We start from the raw sequence: 19,758 nt of genomic DNA, 5'->3' as shown, positions 1-19,758 counted from the left end.
GACATTTTTTGGGGGGGGGGGGAGGATGGGAAAGGGTTAGTGTTTTAATTGAGCAGTTCTTAAAAAATAAAAGAAACATTAACTTTCAAAACACGAGTTTCCCCTCAACCTGCACTCAAAATAAAACAGCATGAAAATCAATTTATTGCTTTTGACTTAAAACTGGCAATGTTATTCCAAACAAGAAGATACTCCCTTCTTGTTTTTCCTGAGCAGTTTACAGGGGGCTTGAACATACAACCCAGTAAAACTCAGTGGGATGACTCACATGAACCAAAAGAACCATTTCTCTTTGATACCTGGGATCTTGGCCAGGGTATATGGGCAATGGTATATTTCCTCTTCATGGGACTCAGACTAAGCTTTACTCTTGATATTATCCTAAATAAAGTGTAAGAACTGAACACAGTAGCATCATCCAGCTGAAACGTCCCTGATTCACCTGTGAAAAGTACACCCAACTGGAGCATGAATAAGATTTAAATACAATGCATTGTCACTGAAATAAATAATATTCAGGGGCAGCTCAATGATAACGTACATACCTCCTGTAGAATATTATCAATTAAATTTTATGTTCCTACTGTGATTTTTTTTCATCCTAAGAAGCACTTTTGATGAGAAAAGACATACAACAGCTATGAGCAAAGGACAGTTCTAAGGCCTGATTCTGCAGTCTTCCCTCTGCATAGCAAGTGGGATGTGACTAACTCACTAGTCACCATAAAAGAAACTATAACTCAGCGTGAACAGCAGTTGCAGAATCTGGCCTGAGAACTGTTTCACATTGAGTATGTATATCAGGAAATAGTCTTACCTCAGTAAGTGCATGCAGCTGTCCTTTATGCACACAGACACCCATAAACCTACAAGAGACAAGAAAAGAAAAGTGGTTTGGGCTTTTTTCCCCACCCTCTTTTTATTTTTTCTTAAAAGAAGCTAAGATAGTAAGAAGTACTGGCAATGCCAAGAAAGTAGGAAAAAGAAAAAAATTCAGCCTCACAGATACTGCATACTTCAAGGCTGATTATTTAAAAGTCTCAGCACTAAAGAAAATCATGTGTCTACACTACAATATAATTTGAATTAGCAGTCCTAGGAGAGCCCAGGAGACAGCTCAAACTCAAGCAGGAAAGTTACTAGTTTGACTATAACAAAGGCCAGCACATAATGATTTATGCAGAAAGGAACAGTTGCAGAGTTCCGTTTTAAGGAACTTTAAGCCAAGTAATCCACTGTTGTTCTGCATAAATAGAAAATTACTTCCCTTTGCATTTTGCTGCTCAAGCATAAAGATGTTTCTTGTGATCCCATGCCTAACCACCAAGGAATATGGGGCACATACGTGCAGCATACTTCCCCTCCCAAGCCAACACTTGGATTGGAGCAAGTACTACTACTGCATACTACCCAGCATACACACATTCCACAGAAGTCACCTACATTGCACAAGGTTCAGGCTCCTGCTGTTAATAGTAATGACTGTCATCCTTTTTTTTTTTTTCTGGAAAGCACAGAGAATGTGCCATACATTTAATATAGAAGGGATTGAAAGCTCAGTTTTACCCATACAAGCTGAACTTAAAAGTGACAAAATGCAAATTAATTGTAACAGTAAACATCTCCCATGAGAAAGTTTGGTAAAACTTAAACTGTATCTGTAGAGCCTTCCCTGCACAATTAAAGTATTAGTTCTTACTAGATTGATTTATTTCCAATTTTATTAATTTAGATTTTGGTATCAGCAAGCAAAAACACATTGTCTGTCATTTCCACAACATTCAGAAATTTCCATGTCACAAGCAAGGAGTAGAAATGCATGGTATCATTAAACGGGACAGGAGAACCCTGTGGAGAACTATTTGAAGGAAAAGGACCTTTTATATCCTCAAACACTGCTGAATTTAAGAACAAAATGATGCAAGACACATGTAGTACTAGTTCAGCTAAGCTGCTTTTGAAGAAATGAATGATCTGCACTGTTCTCTTGTCTAACAGCTGACTGGTAAATTACCGGCAGCCAAAGAAAAATAACATAGGTAAGGTCCTTTGAGTAAGCTGAGCTGTGGAAATCTGTTTTTATAACCAAAGAAGAAGCAGGACTTGTACTTGAATGTCTATTGCCTACTCTCAACCTCAAATAATATTCCCTCAATTAAATATGCAAACTTTAATCGAAACCCAGTGAAAATCCAATTCCTCTTGTTCAATGAAGAACAATAAGGAACTACCAGGTATTCAGGAGAAAGAAAAGAAGGGTTCTCTTCTGTATACCATCTACTCAAAACATTGCTGTTCCCGAGTTTCAGTTCATACTGCAATTGCATATAAACAACTTTGTAAACAAGTTGACAAATTAAGCTGAGACTGAGAAAGCCAGACTCCTCCAGAGCAGAAATCTGTTCCTTCCTTAACGCTTTCTGAAAACCTCCTGAGCCATCAAGCATGGTGTTAATAGCTTTATTCACAAGCAAAAATTGAAAAAACATCCAAGATAAGTGCCACTATCAGACAGCTTCTGAATGTATTGTTTCCTCTTTTAGGAAACATGCTAATGACAAGTATAACACAGTACTGCAGTATTTTCTTTGAGCAAAAACGGAGGTTAAGTAATTAAAAACAAGAACGTTTTCATCTATATCTCCACTCTTTGTTAAAGTGTATTACATTACTTTCACATTAAGAATTCATTGATTTGACTTAATTCTAAAATACTAATGCAATTAAGAATTCATCAAAATTTTGGAAAAATTAAGATTTTTGTCTCCTCTTTACCAAATAGGAAAACATCACTGTCACCCAAAGACTGGCAGAACTTAACCTTTTCTGCCAACCTGTTTTGGCCAAGGGAAGTCTCAGTGGAAACATACTCATTACCTCTGCGAACAATGTTTAAAGCAGAAAAGACACACTGGCTCAAGTTACGAAAAGTAATAAGAGTTCAAAAATTCTTAAACGTTTAGGGTTTCTACTGAGAAACAGACATATATTTCTAACTTTAAATCAGGAATTAAAAACAAAGCCCAATATCATGATCTCATGGAAAAAAGCTGAACATAAAGATACATTTATAAAATCCACATATTTAGAGGTTATTACCCAGGAAAAGAGAAACCAGATACACTGATAAAGACAGAATTAATGAGCTTACAAGCAACACACTGAAACCATTTAAACTTTGTGTGAAGAATCTCAGTTTTCAGACTCTGGAAAACATATTGGTAGAATAGACCTCTAGAGATCCAAATGCCTGGAAAACTTCTTAGCTGCTATATCAAGCAATAATAAGCCTCTTGGTTAAGCCAAGTACGGTACAAAACACTGTTGTAAAGCATTTTCACTAAAAGATAACACGTGCAGCTGCTACCAGGAAATACAATTACCAAGCAAGACTTAACATAAGATTTCAATTTCTGAGATTGCCCAGATGAGATTCCAAGTTCTGTGGATAGGAAGCTGACATGCTGGTCCTGTACAGCTGGGATTATTCCTGTTGGCTAGACGCACTGTCTCCAGAGCCAAAATATGCCTGTAGGTGAACTTCAGCAGAATGCCTTGTCAGCCAGAGGTTACACTTCCTATAGCCATTTCTAGCTGAAAGAAGCTTCAATGAGCCAGTCAGATCTGGAGATCATTTGCAGATAAGGAAGTTTATTTTCAAGACAGTATATCTGGCCTTATCAGGAAAGCTGAAGCACTTCCAAAATTGTAACTAGTGGATGGAAAAGTTTCTCCAGAAGCTGAAAATGTGAAGGGTGCTATTTGAGTCCATCCTACTGAAAACAGCATAGCCCATTTCCCCCAGAAAATGCTTCCTAACAAATGTCAGCAACATTCAGATGCTGAAGTCTCTTTCCACAAAGCAGGTTATTCCTCAGTCTATCTGGAATACCTGTCTTCCTAGACAAGAGCAGGAGAAGGCACACTGGGTATTTCTGAGTCCATTACAGCAGTTACCCAAACTGCTTTCAGTTCAGTCAGACTGTGAGAGAAAAAAATGCTGGGCAGGAAAGCAGAGAATAACAACTATAGCCTCAGTCCGCCATTTCTGCAGATAAATAAATCAAGCAAAACCAATATCCAGATTATACAGGCACTGTGAACATTTAGACATTGAACACGTGCTTCCCAGTAAAAGTACTTCACTGGGCCGTATTCCTGTTCTGTGCAGGAACACCTAGTGCAGCTACAGTCCGACATAATAAATTGATGCCGTCTGAAATCTACTGCTTGTGTGAGAAAATTCAGCAGCCTGATGGTAACATTAAACGGAAGAAACAAACCAAATACACCAATGCAAAAGTCTCACATACGATCTCAGTAATGCAAAGAGAAACAAAGTCAAAAGACAGATGCATATTTCATCGCATGAAATTATTGGAGAAAGTTGAGAGCAAGAACATTTAAGACCTGCCTTTATTAAGGCCTCTACGTTAAGACTTTCCTTAATGTTTTAGGCACCATGTTGGATTAAGGCACCATGTATTTTAAGTTTTCTACACTTGCATTTTGATTCAAGACAGAGGTAAGGCATTTCATCTATCCTTTCTGTGAAACATTATACACAACACATACAGCCTCTCTTCTGCTGTCTTGTGCACAGGGTTTCTAAAATAATCCTTTCTGATAACCACATTGCACAGAGAAATGAAAGTATCTTCCTTTTCTATTAAAGCACTGTTCAATACAGGACAAAGGATGTTAAAGACAAAAGCCATTCATTCTGCGTATTGTAATAAAGTCAATCATAAGTAATTTCACCAAAAAGAGAAAGGTTTGAAAGGAGAAACTGCACTCACAAAAAACCCTGGTATTGTGTTACCAGGGTGCTAGATTAGTCTGAAAGGAGATGAAATAAAATTCTTCTTGAAAGAAGTTCATGTAATATGCATATCACTTGCTTATTTGCGTGTATGCGTGCACACACAGGAAGGTGGATTTAATCAGTGAGTCAATCTGCCTGCACACTCACTGCCAAATGCAGCGATACCTCCAAGCACTCCCATGAGAGCACTTAAGACATGAGCTAAGGCTTTCTGTGTATGAAATGTTTTAAATGAACTCCCCAAGGCACAGATCAAATAAAGAAACACTTTTTCATGCGAACAGTAGCGGTATTAAAGGCTGAAATTCTATCCCAAAACTGAAGATACTCTAATTTAAGAGACAGCACAGGAGATGGAGAAACTGTGGTAGCACACCACTTCATTTGTGAAATGAGAAAAACCACACCCCTAAGACATTACCAGAATGAAAAGGTATTGGATCTCTCAGGCTGCAGCCCTTAGTCTCCCAGCCTAGGAAACAAGGACGGTGATTTCTTGAGTCCCTCTTCGCCCTATTTTCTTACTTTGATTTGGGTAAAAACTCGTGACTGTGGCAGCACATCAGCATTCAGAGAAGCAGCAAAGCAGTAAAAAGCATTTACAAGCATACACTAGACCTTTCATAACCCTGGTACCTGACCTAGCCCAAGCCTTGAACAAGCACTGCACTTTAAGGGGACACAGGTTAATAAGGAAGTGAAGAAATGCTCCAAACTTCTGGTTTCCCTAACCCAAACAGTTACAGTCATGCCATGTATCAGCCAACCTGTATTAAAGCGACTACAGTAAACATCGCATGGTGCAAACCAGAATCCCACTCTTGCTCTCACCATCTGTTTTGAGGGAAGATGTGATAAAGCCAGCACATCCCACATCCAGGGCTCGAAGAAGTGTAGATCCGAGGCAGAAAAGAATTTTAGTTTTCCATGTTTACCTTGCATGCAGGAGTCAGGTAGAGATAGAAGAACGACATGAGGTTGATGGTCAGAAACAGAGCAGAATACCCCATGAACACCCTTAGTCTGCTCCTAAAATGTCCCTAAGCCAGTCCGGGGGTGGGCGGAAATAAACCACACACAACAAACCCCAAAAAAGCAGATCTTTCATACATAATTTCTTATGATCACCAGACAGTGACTTAACAAAAAGTTACTACATTATGTTTAAAATCTACTCTGCCTCTGGAATCACGTCTGCTAATTGAAATAGGAAGCAAGAGGGAAGGTAGGAGACAAAACCCCTCTAAATCCCCTTCCTTTTTCCCCATCATGCTACTGTAGCTGCAAGAGCTGGAGTCTTGTATTCCAAAATATCCTCCACACACTGACAAAGAGGTTCCATTTTTGCCAAAATAATCCCTGTAACAGAGAGCAGTTTATCATTTTCTTGATGGAAAACACATTTTAAAATGTGTGTGTATATACATGTATTTGACCACTAGAATCTTTATGATGCTGCCATGGGGTTGGTACACCTATTGGGAACTTAGTAAGTGAAAACTAAGCCCCTCACTTACATCAGTCTTCTGATCAAGATGGATCTACATAGCTGGCCGAGAGCAGAACTTAAGCATAGAAATCCTGAAATGAGTGAGGATGTTTAAAGTTTGGCTTTTATTGCGTGCCCAGAAATACAAGTTATTCTTAAAACCTTTCCAAGTACTAGAAACACCTTGACACAACTCCATCTCCTGTAAGTAGTACAAAAGTATTGGTAAGGTAAAAAACACAGACCTGCCTCTAGGTAATCTCTGCTGAGTTAGATGGAAGGAAGTCAGAAACTGCTGACAACTCACACTCCTGAATGGTGACTGCACGACAGGATAAAAACCTCGAAAGGCATGTAACTGTGCAAATGAGTTGATATGGACAGCACAGAAGCAAATGCAGTTCCAAATAGTCTGCAATATTTATGACATCAGTACAATACAATCAGTGGCAAAAATAGAAGAATCTGCGCAGCAACATGTTAACTCTGGGCACATTGGAATTGATTGCTTGTAAGATGCTGCTATGTATTTTAGAGCACTGGCAAAGGAATAGGGTTTTTAATCAGCCAAAGGATGATAATGATCTCTGGATGATAAACGTAAATCTCTCTCTCTCTCTTTACGCTACTAGGAAGAGTAACCCCTTCCGTCTTCTATATCACTTAGTTCATATAAACCAGGGAAGAGTTCTAGGTCAAAAACATTGATTCAATTACAAATTTTAGGTACCAAAGCATCAGGATGTTCAAAAGCAACCGCGCACCCAGATGAAGGAAGATTTTAGCATACTAAAATAAATGCATCATGCTGGATCGGACATTCACTTGCTAAAACATTAACTGACTGAACGGCACCCGTTGAAATAGGTTGAGAGCAGATTTGGGATGCCATAAAACCAGTATCTATCCAGTTTCTTAATTTTAAAAGCCATTTGATATCAGAGCATCTCCCAGCCCAATACCTGCTACAATTAACCACTCTGCAACTTGATCTCTACATTTCAGCCTAAGAATCCACTAATGTCCTCACTGGCAAACATGAGATTGGCACTAAGTAACGTACTTTGTTTACAGCGTAAGTTAACAGTAGGTAGTCCTAAAGCTTACAGAAGACGAAGCTGCTCAGATGTATGTAAAATCAGAGCACATCTTCAAGGAATGTGGCAAAGATCCAGCGACTAATCAACAAATAAACTTGATACTAAGTGACAAAACAGCTCACTCAGTAATCTATACGAAGAACTTCAAAGGACAGAAATTAAGTGAAGAAAATAACATTTAATAGCAAACTGAGGTAGCTCATAGTCCCTGGAAGGGGAATTCAGACATTAGAACTTCTTGGAAGAGGATCATACCCTTTAAATACTAATATGAGCTTAAAATTTCCATAAACAATCCCAGAAAATGTTTCAACAGGCACATGTTGTTGTAGAACATCTTCCAAGTGACCTCTCAGCAATACTACTCCAGCTGCTCTTACTTGACAATGTTTTCACCTCTCCTCACTTGAAAGCAAAATTATCAAATATTCTTTTTTACATGTTTCTGAAGTGATAAGTAAGTCCTAAAATAATTTTTACAAACTAGTAGAAGCACCAATGATTTAAAGGTTTCGGAAACATAAATACAGATGTTTGCATGCACATGTGTATACATACAGGAATATTTAGACACATAGACAGGTAGCATTTAAAAAGGGCAAAAATCTTCCAGATACAAAGGGACTGGAAACACTGCAGTACGTGATTTTTAAAGAAAAATAAAATGACATTACTATCACAAAAAACCACCAAGTTATCTGCTACAGAAAAGAAGTTTTTACTGTGATTTATTATTCAATAAAAGAATAAACTAAAACTATAAAAATTTTCTCATTTGCATTTTCTGTAGGAACATTCTTGCTCCCTGCAGCAAGGGTACTTACCTAATACATAAGAAAAAAAAATATTTTTTACTAACTCTCTGAAGAAGCCTCAAATCAAGCAATTCATAAAACAAGTGCAGTCTATTTTTCAAAACAAATTATGCAAAGATAAACTGCTTCTGTTTAAGTAATCTATTTCTTATGTATTCACTCATAACTGCTTTGTTAAGCACACAGAAAAAAGATTTCTCTATCAACCCTATGTAATAATGGGCAGACCAAATGTAATTCCTCTTCTGCTTCATGCATAAATCAACACATTATTTTTCTTTCTTCAGGACCATCTGTGCAACAACACTGACTTCAAATTATTCACAGCTCTAAGGCCATGGGGGGCCAGTATATCATTGATATGATCTCTCCGACATCGTAAGACATTCACATTTCAGCAACTACTCCGAACTGAGCACAGGAACTTTTGTTCTCAGCAATAACTGTGCCACTTCAATCAAGGAGGGACAGGGTTGCAGGAAGTTGTGACTGAATGCTTCTTGCCTGTCTTATCCCTTTCCTACTTTCCCTTGTCCCAGCCCAAATTAAATACAAATTAAATACTTGAGTTATAAAGCAAGATTCTTTAAAAAAAAAAGTAAGATTTACAAACCAAAGTTGATAAATAAGCTGATAAAGTGTGCTGACTTTGTGATACGGACAATGGCAATCCCGAGAAGTTATTCCTTCCACAAACCTTACTAAAAAGCAGCTGTAGCAGTCCCCAGGTCATACACTGCTTATCTAAGGATTCTGAGGGAAATTAAGTGGTGGATAGGTATAAAAAACAACTAATGATCCTGAAACCTGAACAGCCAGATGCCTGACATCACTAAAAAAAAAACCACAAACCAAAAAAAAAAAAACCACCACCACCACACAGATAGACAAATGAGCCAGAGGAGCTGTTGGGAACTCACCTCACCTTGGAGCAGAGAAGACAGACTAAGAATTCTAAAGAGGGACAGATTACTACCACACTTGAATAAAAATACTGTGATAAAACCAATACAGAGAATTTTCACTCATAGTAAACTAAATTCACTAGGTTTCAGCAGTTCAAGAAAAAAATAATAGAAAATAGGCATGAATTAACAGAATGCTCACTACAGATACTCCAAATGGTTCTGATATGTCTTGTCATTAAATGCTGAAGGAAACAAACAAGATAATATTGTTACACATCAGCTGATGAAGACTGAGCCAGGATTTCAAGGATCAGGAAAGTTAGCTGCAAAGGATTTTAGGAATCAGTATTATGTCTGTGCTATTTAACTGTCCAGAGAAGAGGGGGAAATTAAGTTACTTTAAGCTGCCTGTGTCTCCAGAACTTTTCAGGCAGAGCTATACTGCCTGAGACTATCAAAATGGATCCCAGGTGTTTAGCAGTTACTTGGTGCACTGTCATCACACCTTTAAACTTCTTAATGTTTGAGCTTCTTAATGCTTGAGCTAATTATGTCTTTTGTGTATCACCTCATCATAAAAGAGTAACCAAGACTGAAAAGACTCAAGGAATAACAAGATACACATTAAAATATTTTGGTTTTGCATCCAGTAACCTACTGCAAAACAAGAACTACCTTTTTCCTTTTGAGAGCAGATACATCAGATTAGTTCAACTCTAGTTTCTTTTCCTCAGTCCCTCTTATCCCACCTTGCAATACTACAATAAGGAAATGCTAAAAACTAGAAAACAAACATAAGTCCTCCAGTGAGGAAGCTATGGCAACCTGCATTGTTAATCTGCAAAATTATTAACCACAGATTATTTGAACGGTGTTAAATTCGCAATAATTTAAGTTAATGAAAATAAGCCAAATTTCACTTTTAGTATCATTTTACTGATTCATCAGACACTTATGTGAAAACTTGTTTTTCTCTGAAATAAGTTAATTATTACTGGCAAATTACATATATCAAAACCATACGAATTTTTTATTTGCTCAAGTTTCTTGTTCCTCCTCCCCTTTTTCCATGAAATTAGAAGCTGATCCTAATGCATTCACAGCAGATACAGCTATAATAAAAAGTAAATAAATAAAATTTTGAAATAGGAAAGATCTACTAAAAACAACCTATATCTATACAATTCAGAAAAAAGCCAGTATACCTCAAGATGTTTGGATGTGAGAGTCTATTCATAAGTTGAACCTCTTTCAGCATGTTTGCTCTGTTGCTGTTCAGTGTGTTCATCTTCAAAGCCATAACCTGGTCTGAAGTTCTGTGCCTTACCTATAGGATACAAGGAAAAAAAAAAAAGGTAAGGATATGAAACGCAAGACTGAAAAACCAGTAACCTTGTAGTGCAGCTTATAGATCCTTCATAACAAGCACTTGACCTGTACTCCTTACCACACAGATGACCTTCTATAAGCATACTATCCAAAGGTGAAAAGGGATTTTGCTCTTCTCTTGAACTGGTGATGATAGAAAAAAATTGAGAAACTGGAGGGAAAAAATTTAAATATCAGGTTCTTCATACAAGTGAAGGAAGCCACTTACTTGGCCAGGGAGACAAAGTTTCTTACTCCAAGATCTATGAAACTCACCTTTATTCCACCTATATCCCTCTTTTTTTCCCCCCTCCACTGCAGTGTTTGGTGTCATTGTTTCACAAAACACAGTATGAGAGGACCTGCTGGTTACAGCTACAGGGCAGATTTCAGAGGTATTCAATTTTTAGTTCTGAATCAAGACAACAAACCAGTTTATACATTCAGTGGACAGAAAGCTTTCACACCAACCCCTGCTGCAAAGCAGAGGGGTTACTGGATGTCATATCACCTGGTCTAGGATGTTTGTACTGACTGCAGAGTATCAGCATGACAAAGAGGATTTCTCTAGCAACTGTGCAGAACCAGCACACCATTCAGAGCTACCTTGGCCAGACAGAAGAGCAGGATTTTGGCCATTTCTAACTTGCTGCTCTCAAACGAGCCCAGCTGTCATCAACAAACAGACCAGTATTATGTAGATATGTGCTACTACTAGAAAGTAGTTGTCATAATAGCATAAGGCTTGCCAATTCTTTGAATTTCCTTGCAGCTGGGCATTCCCACATGCATACTGGTAGTACTCAAGGAAACCGTTCCCATATTCTTCCTACAAGAGTACCTGCAGCTCAAACAGAAAACACATACTTCTCAAAGCACTGAGCTACCACCATGGCAAATTCATTCATGTTTATGAAAAGCAGTTTAGAAAAGTCCGTGATGCAAGAATTTAAGACTCTCACAAGCTTTCTAATTCAAAACTGAAATCTACATTATGATGTAAGTACATACAAACTACCTACATTTTAAACAATGGCAGCCTGCCTCCTTTTATTCCAGGAGACAATGCTCATCTGTTCCAATAAAAGGCTCCTTTAGCTGTGCTATATGAGAAAGAACTGGCGAACCCATGACAAGCTGATGCAAGAAGAAAGCTGGCTATGTTTTTTGGAGGTGAGTCTGAGGAGGTGGTAGGTCTGAGGCAGTAAGTGACACTCATTTTCAAATTTTATTTGCACACCCTATCTAAAAGAATGAGGGACATATTTCAGCTAAACATTCTCACCTAGACACAAAGCACCATGTATTCAGCACAGGGGTGTACTGGAAGGTAAAAGTGTCACATTTCAGATACATGCCTGGCTTAACACTTCTGAGCTACCTATTACCATCCTGGTTTGAAGTATAGGGTAGCCCTGGAAAGATCAGTTTAGTTTGCTAAATAATATTGAGTGACTGAGTAGAAAAATAGCCCACAGATACTTTTTCTCCTGCTTCCCCCGTCCATGCATGTAAGCTCCTCAGATGCCTCACCCAGAGTCACCTGGTAATCCCAGTGCAAGAAGGATCAGAGAAAAGAGGTGGAGAAGGACACAGAAACCAGCACAAAGAGCAGAAACCAACAGCAAGTTCATAAGCATGGGACTCCTCCTTTCAATGGCAACACCAGCTTTAAAATAAAACTGGTCGAACTGCAGCTTTAGCGCATTATAACAAGATAACCTAGAATCCTCCTGCACACAACCTGCCTTGCCTGTTTGGCAGGCCTGTTGGTTTTAAGCAGGATGATTGCATGTTACATTGATGAGGTCTATTGTTACTTGTCAGGTTTCTTATGTCTATTAAAAATTAAAATTTTTAATTTTATGCAGTCTTTGCATACCCAGCCAGTTTGAATGAACAAGCTAGGTTGGACAGGTCAATGTCTATATACAGACTTTTAAAACGTGTAGTTTAGTTATACATTAGTTTTACTAGCAGCAATGTTTTGACTGAGGAACAAAAATGCTTTCATAGACTTAAAGGAAGATCTGTTCCAACAATGCAAACTTAAATTAAGAAAAAGGACCACTTAAAAGCTTTGAATCTGTACACAGCAGCTAAATCAGCACACTTCCTCTGGAAGGACAGTTAGGAATCTTGGGTGTTGCGGTAGAGTAATTTGGGGTTTGCTGGCAATAGAAAAGAATTTGAAGGAACTTAATTCCTACAGGCAGAGAGATGTTCTCAACAGAACTTTCTCAGAAATCAGCTTCCCACTAACACAGAAGCTTCAAGGTCTGCCAAAAGGGAATCAATAGAGGTAGGTAGTGAGCAGGAACTAGATGGAGTGTGGTCTTAAAAGAGTATTTGACTTCTCATTAACTCTGCTAGCTACCTCTTAATTTCCTGCCCATTTCTATAATTCGCTCAGTTCCATGCCAAAATTTGAGTCCTTTTGCCTCAACTCTGAGTTAAAAGTAGAATCTATCAGAAGACCTTCTTCCGTGTTCTTTGCCTTTTCCTCGTTCTGACCACTCTTCTTGCGCTAGGGAAACCTCAGAAAAGAGGGTAAGCTTTTGGGGCACAATGTTCTGCATACTTCCTGGATTTTCAGGTCTGATACGCAAGAGGAAGTGGTTAGCAACTGTTTCTCAAAGGTCTGGCCACAGTAGTAACTCAACATCCAGGGAAACCTGAGTTGCTGTTGCAGAGACAAAATTTTTCATCCTCTGTTTCAGAAGGATATTCTGCAGTCTTTTCAGTTATGACAGACCGAGCAAGGTTCTGTGGTGAGTCTGGGGGTTCATTTGTTTGGTTTATAAAATGATTTTACCCATGCTTGGAAATAGCTCAGATTTCTAACATATATAGCATATGCTGTCCATATAACTGGTCTCTAAACAGCACCCAACACGGTGCTATGCTTCCTTTCACTTAGGGGGACACTGCAAGTTGTCAGCAGCAATTTTATTTAAACTGCCATGTACTGTTCTGATGTTGGAAGATGTACTCCTGCCAAATCTGACAGAACAGAAAAATCAGCTAATCAAGGAAGACTCTTGTCTCTTGCTAGCTATCCTTTAAGTGAGGAAGAAGAACCAAAACTGGAGGTGAGATGGCATCTTCAAGAGGACAATGTCCAATATTATGAATAAAACCAAACCCAGTTTATAGATCATAGCACACAATGCTAATCACTTGAAATAAACATAATGCTAACTGTGTTCTCCGCTGAAGCATTGCTGGCAAACGGTATTTCCACACAAGAACAGAGTGCCAACAGGGAACAGACAGGTCCTATCTTTAAGGTCTCAGTCAAGCTCCAGGTCACCTGTGCAGAAGGAGCTATCATTTACACTACCCTCCATGCCCGCCTACTTGTCAGTCATACCCTAGACAAAATTTGGGTCTGTTTTGGCATCCCTCTCCAAAACCCTGTCAAACTGTTTAGTTTTAGTCTTTCCTCTCCTTTCAGGCCACCCCTGTGCAATAAAAGCATGGAAGTGATGTTTCAGCCACCTGACTGCTCCAGAAAGAAAACTAGTAAACGTTTTGGAAATACTGCTGATCCAGTTTAACAGTTGTTTACGAGGCAGCATCCCTCAGGCATATGCCTGTATACTCAACAGGGATTCACTCATGCAATTCAAACCTTTCACTGATGCAACTTGCGGATTGCTGTAAAGCTTTTAAAGCTGTTGACATTATTATTAATTAGAGTTCCTTGCATATCAGAGCAAGTAACCTTTCAGCAATGTCTGTATGATCATGTGTCTGCTTAGAAAAATTCTGACAATCCTACAGCTGCTTTCCCATGCTGCTTTGCACATGCTTCTGACTTCTCAGTCTGCTTACCTATGTGTCTCCACCTCAGAGGTCACAGTTACCAGATATTGCTTCCCTGTTTTATTGCTGGCAGGCAGTTAAACTGTCCCTTCGCACTCTGATTCTTCTAGGATCAAAGTGCTTTGTACGTACTTTGACCAGCTGCATGGCTTGCCTGCTCACTGTGTCTCCAGACTATGTTCTGATCCTGGACCTTACCCCTTCCTTTAGAAGAAAGTAAGAAGTAGAGGAAGTCTACAGAAAAGATACAGAAATAGTAATGTATGTGGAGGAAACCTCATAAAAGGGACTGAGCAGGGCTCACTTTCAGAAGAGCTAGTCACTATGTAAAAGCTGTACCAAGTTAACATGAGCAGTATCCTGCAAAAACTGGTGGTTTTAATATTTTAAACATTAATTTAAGTTATTTATTATTGTAAAAAACCTAAATGTAATTTAGGTAATCATTTAAGTCACAAAGATAGAAAGCCAGGGCTTTCTGAAAACCCAAACATTTATATTACTTTCACTTTTTGCTTGGCCCAAAGGGGAGATGCATTTAAGTAATAGCTAAAATCTAGCCTGATTTCACCTTTCACAAGGCCTTTTTGATTTGCATTAATTTGTACCTTTTCAAGTGGCCTTGGAATAAGCATCTGAAGAAAATGTCCTAATATTGACATTATTCACATGTATTCATAGTGGTGATGCCGATACCAAGTCAAAAATCTCATGTCTCCAGGAAAATTTGCAGTGACACATAGAAGCTTAAAGAAATACATCAGTCCAGTAATACTAAGCTGCTGTGTTGATGCTAGGGTGTCAGACTGGGTTGTGGTTGTTTTCAGAGTAGTAGTATAACACCACTATACTCTTGCAGCAAGCGAACAGCCTGCCAAGTGTAACAAAACTTTGCCAAACAAAACTAGTCAGCATGTGTTACAAGAGCTTTAGAGCAGGTTTAGAAGATGTACAGAAACTAGGCACAAAAGAACACCTAAAACCTTTTTAGAACCTGACAGTAATTGTGACTCCACCAATTTCCGTTGCTAAAAGCAGCTGTGAGAAACACAGAAAAAGTTGGAGCCTTTACCATCTTCCCTTTAGTGCAAAGGCCTGATATTGGTCAAACAGAGATCCCACTCAAGAACCTTACTGCATCACCAATTCAGCAAAGAAGCTCAATTACTACAGCATATTCCACGCCTACAGTCAAAGTTCTTCAATTTTTTTGCCAAACTAAAGTGAATTTATGATCAGTGAGACAGCAGTACCATTGATACTTTGTAAATCCACTTGTGTGCCAAAAAAGCCCAATTTTTCTTTTGCATTTTGTTTTTCTTCATTGCCTACTGTAATGTAGAACCAGGGCCAAAGACAGAGCATTTCATTTATTTTAAAGAAACAATTTATTGATAGGAACCTGTGCATATCTCTGCTGTTAACTTGATCTCAAACAAATCATAAAGGCAAAAAGAGATTACAGTCTTATTTTGAGAGACAGCACAAGTTAAACTGTGGAACAATGGTCTTCTGATTGAGATAAGACACAAGCAGGCACAGCCTGGTTTTGTATTCAATTCAGCAGAACACAATCATATAAATTTTTCTCTGCAACCCAGGAGAAAGAACATGGACACACCTCTTAAGTACCAGGCAAGGAAATACGGAAGGGCATTGTTATACCACAATCTCAGTACAGAGCCCAACTATGTACTTTATACCTAAGTCTAGCGTCATAGTCAGTAAAGAAATACTGAGTTTGAAGGACAAACTGAGAGCTTATTCTACATTTCTAATGTTAGCTATCATCAGCTCCTTGAACAGCCCGGGGCATGCTACTTCACTTACTTTTATTCCCCCTTTAACTGTATTTATAAGGTGGAGGTGGTATTGCTATCTGCCTGACAGGGAAACCACAAGTTTGACATCTGCGAATGACTACTGTAACATCCAAAGATAGTACATAATCAGATACTGTATCTGTGTCCTTATTTTCCTATTTAATTTTTAATACTTATGGTTAAATATTTCCCGTGTTACTATGGGTTTACCCTGTATGAAAGATTAGGGTATTTACATAACCTGCAGACTGTTTTGAACTAAAAAGCACTTCAGGTTGAGCTTTCCTGACACATAATTGCACCTTCAGTCTTTTACAGTATATTAATAGTTTGGTTCTGAGCACACAATTCCTCTACTGTACCAATGATGACATCATTGCTATTCAAACACATTTGGTGGGTTTGTTTTCAAAATCTGTATGGGAACCTTGAGATAAAGTTTTATTTTGGGCAGAAATAATTTTCCTTGCATTTCCTTTGTAAATCTTCCCAACAAGCATCACTGTGCATGAGTAAGGTCGTCAGTCTCACATTTCAGAACAGAGTCTGCTGGCACACAACTATTGCTGCTACAATCACAGTTACAGCACTAGGTCCTGACCACCACCACAAATAAGAACAGGGAGTATAAAGTAGCTACATTTTGCTTACTTGAGGATACTTAAGCTTTTACAAATTGCTACCCTTCACTTTCAGGCTATAGCCAAAAATAAAAGTTCTAAGTAGTTTCTTGTTATTTAAGCCTTCATGGAACTGCTCCTCTTGAGAATTAAGCTCTTCTAGCAAAAAGTAGCGAACTGAGTATACCATGCAATTTCCTACATGTCTCATTATTGTCAGTAAAGACTGGGAAGCACAAGAATTGGATTTGCGGGGCTTAACTGCAGGCAGCTGATGTGGAAGTTACAAACTGTCATTAGTGGCTCAGTGTTAGACATATTGTCAGCTCTGGATTAGGTAACAAAGCAATGCTGTCTCACTATCGATCACTCCAGTGGGTGTTTCATAGCTCTGTACTCTCCTCAACCCCTAATCCAACAAGACCATCCAACTAAAGGCCTCACCAATGGAGCAGTGCAGTCACCCCAAAGTGCTCTCAGGCTGCGACAAGCACAGCAAGATCCATCTGGCCAGCAGCTGTGGCAACTCCCAGGCACAGGGAGCTCACATCAACAGCAGGGAGTCCCTACAATTTGGATATAGCTTCAGCAGCTACTGGGAACAGGGTATTTTGGATGACTTGCATACAGAATTCCCAACAACTGAGCAGCAGAGACTAACAGAAGCGCTATCAAACAGGTTTTGGAGTGCCTTTCTCCAATCATTACAATGGCTATCACAAGGGGCTATGAGGAAGCACTCCCTATGGATCTGAGACTGTAAACAACACCTCTTTCTGTTACTGCCATCAATAATAATCTGCACTTCTCTTTAGGTTTCTTATTAGTCAGTAACACAGGCAGGTGTATTACCACCGCACACATTCTCCAGACACAGGCAGTGAAATCCACCACCGAGATACATCTAACTTCCCCACCTCCCAATACCAGTGAGTAAGTGTTCAGAGAGGTGTGTCACAATGATCTGAAGTGATGCACTCTTGTTCTCAAGGCACAGTCCTGTTAATACTGGATTTATGCCAGCACAGTTATTTGGAGAACAGTAAATCAGCACCTGTCTCTTGGTATCAGCTATGAATGAGCTTACACAAATGTGCATGTTTGCCAGCTGGCAAAACACAGAAAATCTCAGAGCTGCCAACCCAGCACATCTCCATCCACAACAGAAGACTAAACAGGTCATTTTATAGTGCTTGAGAAATTATTATGGAAAATAAGACAAAAAGCACACAAACATTTCTGTGCCAAGGGAATCTTGCCACCAGCTTTGCCCCTGGGAAACTGCACAATGATAATCAGATTGGCACCATTTTTCTTCCTGAAGAAAATCAAAGGCCCAAAGGACTCTGAACTACAGAAGTCGCTGTACTAAACACAAAATCCAACCAGTGATCTCATATTGCTAGGTCCCACTCGTTACAGTACCAGAGCGCCTTTCTTACTGTTGACAGAATTTGTGAGCGCTGTCTCCAGTTGCAAGGACAAAGACTTATCTTGGACATTCAAACATATCAGCCGCTCAAAAACAGTTGGAAGTGGCCAAGATTCTAAACAAGGGATAAGTACATTTCAAAATGGACAACTTTAAATTAATTTACATTCATTTCTTGACTGAGTATTCTTTTAGCATCAAGGTTTTTTCAGTTATTTTTATTCTGGCTTTTTACTCAAGAAACAAATCTTTCACTTTCAGGGTATAATGATGGTTCTGCTGTATTTTCCAAAGATATTTCTTCAGCAGGGAAGCTGGCTGACCAAGCCAGAGGAAGTGAAATGCAGCATAAGCAAAACTCTTTCCTCTGTTATTTAATTTGCTTCAATCTGTATAGTTTTAGATTTTACTTCTAGTGATGCCAAGTAGGACTGTAGGAAAAAGTATTACAGAAATATGATTTTGAAAATTTTCTTGAAAGTTTTTCAACACCACTACAAAAGGTAAAGCTTTCATTAGATCTGCTACCTGGTGACAGCTTTTGAGTCAATCCCAGTGTTTCCTCAGCTGATGATATAAGGTGATTACTACACGCCTATCTTAAGGCTTCTAGCTGGAAATACATAAATAAAAATCAGGACTTATTTCAGATAACAGAAGTGAACTAGCCCTCCATTCTACTTCGCATTTCAAAGCGGTCTCATTTTTCTAAATTTAAGAGTGCTCTGCAAGTCAGACAGGTAATTCTGAATTTTAACGATACCTCACACATGAGTGGGGATGAAGAGAGAACTTTGCCCTGATTGTGCAATTCATAAAGAATAATAATGCAGATGAGGTTTTTAACTCTCATATCAATGACCTGTGGGAGTAAGGCCTGCCTATGCCCTTTAAAAGCATTGGCTAATTAAGTGACAAGGACTAAGATGACAGCGACTTGGCACCTCAGTAACCAAAAAATCATTAGCAAAAGGAAGACAACTGTCTGGTTTAGTGGTTACCATACAAGCTGTCTTAGCAGCCAGTAGAATGGTTCCAAAAGATTGATACTTCACACATCAGCGTAAGAAAAATCAAACTTAGAAGACTTCTACTTTGACTAGGAAAGTACCAGCATCGTCAGGCTTTATGTCTCATTTCAGTTCCAGGGTGGTGCTTCTTCCTACTCCTGACAAGTATCAGAGCAAAAAGAGACTGCTAAAAACCACCTAACTGATATAACTCATGAGGTTGAAATGATAATTCAAAGATACTCTAGCCTTCTTGGCCAGTTTACATAATACACAGAGTGAATGTATTCCCAAGCAAACAATTAGCAGCATGTTTTAACACTGTTACTTCACATAAAAGACCTTAAGCCTCAAATATCTTGCTTCTGTCATCTTGAGGAAGGTGAGTTTCCTCCACTAGTCAAAAGCAGATTTCAGCTTAAAATTGAATCCCAGTGAAATAAGAAATGAGACCAAAAGGCATGCGTGGACAAGATTTGCTGTCTTTCTCGGGGACATCTCATCACACAGGGAGATCAGTGGCAACTGCAATGACTCTTT

At 38.8% G+C, this 19,758-nt stretch overlaps 1 protein-coding gene across 1 annotated transcript in view; it reads right to left on the bottom strand.

Annotated features, from left to right (window-relative positions):
* The window catches only part of LOC104493080 (dual specificity testis-specific protein kinase 2-like), a gene marked incomplete at its 3' end in the record, with an annotated part of 63,422 nt that overhangs the window by 32,390 nt on the left and 11,274 nt on the right, over window positions 1-19,758 (bottom strand). The window contains exons 2-3 of the mRNA XM_010135703.1: window positions 10,343-10,464; window positions 818-866 (exon numbers count right to left, since the gene is read on the bottom strand). Coding sequence (XP_010134005.1) covers window positions 818-866; window positions 10,343-10,464 — 171 coding nt within the window. The remainder of the gene's footprint in view (window positions 1-817; window positions 867-10,342; window positions 10,465-19,758) is intronic.

This window comes from Buceros rhinoceros, unplaced genomic scaffold (genome assembly GCF_000710305.1).
Source record: "Buceros rhinoceros silvestris isolate BGI_N320 unplaced genomic scaffold, ASM71030v1 scaffold33814, whole genome shotgun sequence".
Lineage (NCBI taxonomy): Eukaryota > Metazoa > Chordata > Aves > Bucerotiformes > Bucerotidae > Buceros > Buceros rhinoceros.
This window is presented reverse-complemented; position numbering and strand designations above follow the sequence as displayed.